General features: G+C 47.6%; 2 protein-coding genes across 2 annotated transcripts; both read left to right on the top strand.

The window, feature by feature from the left end:
• Nucleotides 1-310: 310 nt before the first annotated feature.
• Nucleotides 311-2113, top strand: ASPWEDRAFT_63480 (uncharacterized protein; the record flags this gene model as incomplete). The annotated part of the gene is made up of 2 exons (XM_040838699.1): nt 311-329; nt 1137-2113. The coding sequence occupies 2 exons, from the start codon at nt 311-313 to the stop codon at nt 2111-2113; spliced, it is 996 nt and encodes a 331-aa protein (XP_040683223.1).
• A 568-nt stretch (nt 2114-2681) lies between these two features.
• ASPWEDRAFT_177882 (Zn(II)2Cys6 transcription factor domain-containing protein) lies at nt 2682-4289 on the top strand (the record flags this gene model as incomplete). Its single annotated transcript, XM_040831737.1, has 4 exons — nt 2682-2980; nt 3057-3132; nt 3201-3308; nt 3381-4289. 4 exons carry the CDS (start codon nt 2682-2684, stop codon nt 4287-4289), a joined length of 1392 nt encoding a protein of 463 aa, XP_040683222.1.
• Nucleotides 4290-7042: the final 2753 nt, after the last annotated feature.

Raw genomic sequence — 7042 nt, 5'->3', positions numbered from 1 at the left:
ATATAGGGAACGACTGATTGCTCCGCGACATCATCGACGGTGCATCCCACTTCCTGTGGAGCACTTTTGTCAAGCCCCAACGTGCCGTAGAGACCGGGGCCATTTCCATGCTTGCGTCCTGATTTTGTCAAATTTTCCTGCTACTATTGCGACACAACCTGTCGATTCAGTTTCTGGGCCATGGTCCAGGTCAAAGCAATGAAGCACTTGTTGCTTTCAATTCGGGCTCGATGAACCACTTCATTGGCTTGTATTGGTCCCTTGCACTACCACGCGAGGTAAACTAGAACTGGAAAGGAAATTAAGCATCATGCTGCTCACAAAATCTGGTGTTGAAGTTGAATGAAGTCGACCGGATTTAGCGCTCTTGCGGCTGCGTTGATGTTCCGGTTTAAATCGAAATGTTTGACATCTTGGCTCCCGTCCGGCCAACGTAATAGATTAGACCAAATAGGAATAGCGTATACCCATACGGGCAGGGATTGCTGCTCAAGGAACAGTTTCCGACATCTCCCTAAAATGATATCCAAAACAGAGCCTAAAAGAATTTACGGCCTTGGTATCCTAAAATTAGCGTTATTAATGATTCAGCGACTACAGTAATCTACTCCTCAACTCTTTTCACCTCCGAATTCGTTTATATATACATATATTAAATTCAGCAGTTTGCACTTTATCATCTCTAGAATACGCTGACAGAGAGCTATCTACTTTGATGCTCTTTTCGTTGAATATACTCACATATGTGTAATTATACTCTCCCCAGGGCTGAATATGCATAGGCACCATATTTACATGAATCACAACATAAAGTGCATTTCTACTATGGGGGAACAAGAAGGCCTAGAGAAAACTGCGCATTTGATGCCACTGGGCCCAGTGTGCGCCGTATCTATTTTCTAGCCCCAAATCCCCCAAGAAAATCGGCTAGGCGCAAGTGGGCATTCAACATATAAGGTCAACCATGTCCAGGTGGTACAATACCAGATATACCCTGTAGTCCTGTGAGAAACGGTGGTAATTTTTTAACTGGGTTCCATTCTCTGATTAGAAAACTACAAAGGTCTCAAGCTGTCAAGCAGACTCTACAGAAAATATGAAGATTGTCTGGTTATCTCTCAGCTGTGTATTTCCAGTCGCACTAGGGCATATGCAAATGACCAATCCAATACCCATTCGGAGTCCCCTCAATGCTGCGCAGTCCAACCCGGACTACTCATATACATCTCCGCTCGACGCATCGGGCTCAGATTATCCATGCAAAGGTTACGCAAATGATGCATTCACGTCTGTCTCCAACTATACTGCAGGCAAGGAGTATACGCTGTCGTTAGAAGGCACCGCCACTCACGAGGGTGGTTCATGTCAGATCGCGCTGTCGTACGATCAGGGGCAAAACTTCCATGTCATCAAATCTATTCTGGGAGACTGTCCCCTCGCAAAAAACTATGAGTTTCGAATTCCAGATAATTCCCCAAGCGGACAGGCACTTCTGGCATGGACCTGGTTTAACAAAGTGGGGAATCGCGAGATGTACATGGATTGTGCGCAGGTCACTATACAAACTGACCGACACCCCGGCCATCCTCAATCCGTCTCACAGACTGCATTTGAAGACCTTCCACCAATTTTCCTGGCCAACATCAACAAGGAAGGCCAATGCCGGACGAAGGAGGGGGAAGCGGTCAACTTTCCCAGACCGGGACATGATGTTGAGGGATCTTTGGATTCTGCAGGCTATGACTGCACCGAGGCTGCACCATTTCGCGACGATCAGGGGGTGTCTCAAATTCATTCCACAAGCTCGTCCGCCGAAATGGTGGCTACTGCGATCACCCGCACCAATAGACTACCTTGCGCAATGCCAACGCCAGGGCACACTCACGAAATGCAATCAATGACAGCAACGACAGCATTTTCGCCATCAAACGGAGCTTCTCAGAATTCAGTATCAAGTGCGCCTTGTGTCCCTGGATCCATAGTCTGTTTGAATGATGGCCATTCGTTTGCTTTGTGTAATTTTGGGACCCCTGTGCCGATGGGAGCGGTTGCAGCGGGGCCCCGATGCATCAATGGAGCAATTCATGCAGAGAAAGACATGAGAATTGGGTAACAAATTATGTAAAAAGTACTGTATTGAAAATAAATCTCGCGTTTGCAAGTAGATTTAGAAAGTCACTACATTCAGTCAGACGAGAATAGCAACCATCAAGGCTGACGAGCAATGGATCAGTCTAACCATAACAATGTTTCGCTTCCCATCATTTCTATCAGTGCTTTAGAGAGCATCCATCCGCTCATTAAGACCTGACGCGATGACGCACTTGGGTAGACGCTATTTGGCCAGCAGAAATACGCCATGTGTAAACAGTGTTCGTTTGCGCTTCCCTGTTACCCTTACCTGTAGACATACAAACCCCAGATGAGACAACGGCGAAATGCAGGAGACGAATTTGCAATCAGGATCAATCCACATGCCATGGATCGTATTTTCGCCCGAAGTATGGAATGGATGGTATCTGTGAATCGACATATCGTCATAATGCGTCCGGCCTGTCACTGGTACCAGTGGACTGTTCTATATAAATAGTTAGATTTTCAAGCCATCCCAAACCCCTCGTCTCTATACTTCTTCTACGATCCAGTCCAAAATCTTCCCAAGAGTTGCACGTCCAGACCAAATGCGCCAATTCTGGGACAAGATGCAAAACTCAACCCCATCCAACGCACCACCCGTGCAAAATCACAAAGAATCGGGCTTGATGCACGATTTTTGTAAAGTGGTTGGGGTACAGAATGCTTCATTCTTGGCTGATGCCTCAAACACACTTAGGGATTGCTATGCAGATAGCAGCGGGCCCATGGCTCCCACAACGCCTGGTACATCGGATGTGCATCGAGCAGCAAACCCCGGCGATTTATCAGGGGCCTACAGGAAACCAGAAGACAACCACGTACGCAGGCGTGGGCGACCTAAGAGGTATTTATTATCATCAGCTGTCAGCATTATAACCGGCTTCTTTCTTGTTTGTATCAAGACTGATATCTGGTTGCAGGACGACAAAACTCCTAGGAAAAGGAAGCGTGCAGTTCAAGCCTGTTCATCCTGCCGCCAAAGGAAAATTAAGGCAAGTAGCTCATGTTTTAGATTGTCGAAATCGGTGGTTTTTGTCAAATCATACTGACTGATGTCCATACAGTGCATGCAAGAGGAAGCCTACCGAACGAATGGGATACCATGCATTCGTGGCAAACCAGGCAAGCGTACAGTCCCGGCGTGTTCATACTGCCGGCACAGGAAGATCAAGGTAAGTATCTCATGTCTTAAATTCGCCAGATCGGTCATTTCAGTCAAAGTGCACTCACTGATAGCCATATAGTGCAGTCAAGAGGAAACCTGCCAGGCCTGTCAAACGAGAGGAATACCATGCATTCGTGGCGAACCACGGATTGTTCCCCGTATATTAGCAGCGGGAAAGAATACAGAAGATCCATCTTGTCACAGACATCAAATTATGCGGGGTACAGAGCATGACCAAAGCAAGGAACCAGCTATGGTACCAGCTGCCTCATCACCACCCCGAATGCATGTTGGCATAGGAAAAGCAGATGAAACTGTCCTGTCTCCGGCGGATGACACTCGAGTAGTATATCTTAACTCGCTGTTACCACTTGCTCATCCCCAACCAAAACAGCAAAGCCATGGCTCACTTGAGAGATTAGAAGCGGCAGCAACACTTGGAGCCATGTCAATGGATATACCTGACTACACCCCCGAAAGTGCCTCGCTTCAAACAATATCACATGAATGGGAATCGTCACAAATGATATGGCCGAACAACATCTCCGTGGACACTCCAGGCCTGGATCAACTGCCCCCTCCAGGGTGGAATGAGGGATGGCCGGGGACAATGAACAATCAAGAGGATCGAGGGGACGCAGACTTGATTGATATAAGCACGGAAAACCAGGATTGGTTATCCTGCAATTTGGCCGGTAACGGCGCACACTGGGATGCGTGGGATGGAATGGCGGACCACGAGGGGATGAACGCATTACCCGTTTGGCCCAGCACCGATATTCCGCAGTATGCCCTAGAAGACATGGGAACTTCAAATTCATGGCCTCATTACACCCTACCAGGGGACCAGGTCTTCTCGGTGGGGACAAACATGGATGACTTGCTCATGGATCCAGTGCGATGGCCTGCAACAGAATATGTTGACCGGTGGCAAAGTGCTGAAGCAAATCCGGGCCATTGGGAAGCCGGTGGTACTGGAAGCCAGTAGGTCGATTGTATTGTGCTCGACAATTCTTTCAATCACGAATGGGAATCACCAATCATACTGCTGTGTTGTATTTCTCTTTCTTTTCCCTTTTTCCCGCAGTTTTTTTTTCCCTTCAGCTTTCCATTTCAACATGTAGCACGCCGATATATTGACTTGCTGTTTTTCATCCCCCTTAGCTAATAGACAGAAATATCCACAATTTTATTGAAGGATAAGATAATTTTTCGGACTGATCTGAGATCTTTGATGATAGGCATGGATTGATCCCAATTCCTCAGGAAACTCATCCAAATAACAGATTGTAGTAGATCATCTTTATTGGTGCTCGCCAGGCTACGTAGCTGTAGGTACAATTGATTTATCTTGTCAAAAATAATCACTGAGACAAGATAATGTGAGCCGAATTAGTATTGGGTACACTAAAGCATTTTGTGTCCCCATAAAAATGCGGGACGGAAAATAAATACTGTGATGGCTTTTCCACGTAACATAGGAAGCTCTGCAGCGCTAAAAATTATGATTAGAGACGGTAATTCTCATTAGGTGGCACGATGTTGGATAGAGGGTCGATTGTAAAGCAAACAGCGCTGCGGTCTGACATTCACACGTGCATTCCGATATAGTCCGTATCCCGCCCAATTCTACGTACTGGTATCATAATCATAGCATCGAGTTAGATCACCAGAATTCTCAGCAAAGCATTCCGCCATGTTATGTCGACAAAATCTGATAAGGATACTTAGAAATTGGATATAAAACCAGAGTCAAGTGCACTTTGATTCAATCATTAGGATTCAATATGTCAGTGTTCATCTTACTAGCGCGTCTCCTCCAGCTCCTATAAGTGCCTTGTTTGTTTTACAGTCCCTAGATTTTGGGGCAATGGCACCTCACGCCCAGGCTGGAAAGGATTTCATACCTTCAAGCACTCGGCCAGTATCAGGTAATCTTGCATCATCGAAGTGAAGTCGTTGTCATCCACTTGGACTTTGGTTATAACAAGCAGTTTAACACAGATCAATCGTCATTTCCATTCTCATGTGCCGACGTCGAACCGGAATCCCAAGATCGGTTGATTTGGAGTCTTGTGGAGTCTTTCCTGGCCATCTCAATCGAGCGAAAGATGTCGTGGCGGCTTGAGATAGAAGGCCCAAGGTTGATACCAGGCACACAGCAGCTTGCATCAGTTCCCAAGGTCGACTGTCAGAGCACGGCAATCCAGGATCTCAATGCACTGAAGCAGCGCGTTGAATTTCTTCGAGCACGCGTAGATAAAGAGAGGGAGCTGTGTGAAGAGACAAAACGAAGGTGGTTAAGATGGTTATCGGGCAAGATTGAAAAAGTAGAGTTCTGTCACATCTGCATTACTGCCACATCGAGGTTGGCTCATTCTAGGTGCGGTCACTGGATGTGTGAGGATTGTCTAAACCATTTTGCAGGAACCGGGAATTTCGTATGTAGCTTGTGTTGGGAGGAAACGGCACTCATAATGGTGTTGGAGGGGGAAAAATGAAACATCACTGAAAATTTAGACGGCATCCATATAAGCAGACGAATATATGACAGCTTAGAGGTGATTCAAGTACTTAAATATAGGGCTCCGATGGATGAAGAATATATAACTGCACCTTGGGTGATTTAGAATTAGAGAAAAAGACCCAGACGACAGCCTTTGACATACATAAGGCGATGTACTATACTACAGTATGTATGTATGTATGTATAATTCATTTACCCCGACCTCTCGCCTTTGGCGATATGCAGGTTACCACAACTATATATATATATATATATGTATCCGAGTATAAACATGTAGAATCATCCACTTCCTGAAAACGAACTTAGAGCCTCGTCAGGGCCTCCCGTGGCCTAATTGCCGCTTTCACTGTTAGGCTGCCCTTGTGGCGCGCGGCTGCGAAACCGCTGTGACGCCTCGGCGAAGTCCAGCACGGCATTGACCGTTTTGGCTCGCGAGACGGTGTCTGGTTTACCTCTCTCACCTTCGATGGAGCCTCCCAGCAGACTCGCCACGCTATTGAACGCGTCCCCGACTTCTTGCCTTAGCTTCCTCCGCAATTCGGCCAGTCTTGGACAGTCTACCAGAACGTGGGTGACTGTTTCTTGTGCGCCGCAGACGCACTGATCGTCCTCCCGGAAGCCAAAGGTCTTAGCGTAGGTAGACAGCCAGTTGTGGCCCGTGCGTAGCTGTGTCAACAGGTACGCCCGGCCCCTGGGCAGACTTCCATATAACCTCCGAGTATATGTTGCCGGTAGGGTGGTGTCGATCTTCCGTAAATGGCCGCCTTTCGCGCTTGATTTCCACTCTTGCTCCCACTGAGCCCGGATTCCACCGCGAATGCGTGTGTTCTCCCTCGTCAGGAGCGGGCGGAAGGGGTGGGTCTTGCCTGGGCACGCAGCTCCTCGAGCTAGTCGGTCTGCTGCGTCGTTCCCGAAGTCATCGCTGTGTCCTGGAATCCATTGGAGACGAAGCAAGATGTTGGCTGCTTGAACTTCGGCGGCCGCTGAGAGGATCGCGTGGACGATCCGTTGTCCTGATTTATTTCTTGCGCTTTGGATTGATTGTAGTGCTGATTTGCTGTCACACAGGATAGTTGCAGTTGGTTGCCGTCCGCGCGCGTCGCGTAAGCGCTGGTGAGCCAATCTGAACACCATATTGATGGCGTAGTAGATGCCTATCAGCTCTGCTACGTGAACCGACCAACGGTCCGCTGGCCCCACTTGAATTTGTTTAG

This window comes from Aspergillus wentii, assembly GCF_001890725.1.
Source record: "Aspergillus wentii DTO 134E9 unplaced genomic scaffold ASPWEscaffold_14, whole genome shotgun sequence".
Classification (NCBI taxonomy): Eukaryota; Fungi; Ascomycota; class Eurotiomycetes; order Eurotiales; family Aspergillaceae; genus Aspergillus; species Aspergillus wentii.
The sequence above is the reverse complement of the archived record's forward strand: the minus strand, read 5'-3'. Positions and strand labels throughout refer to the sequence as shown.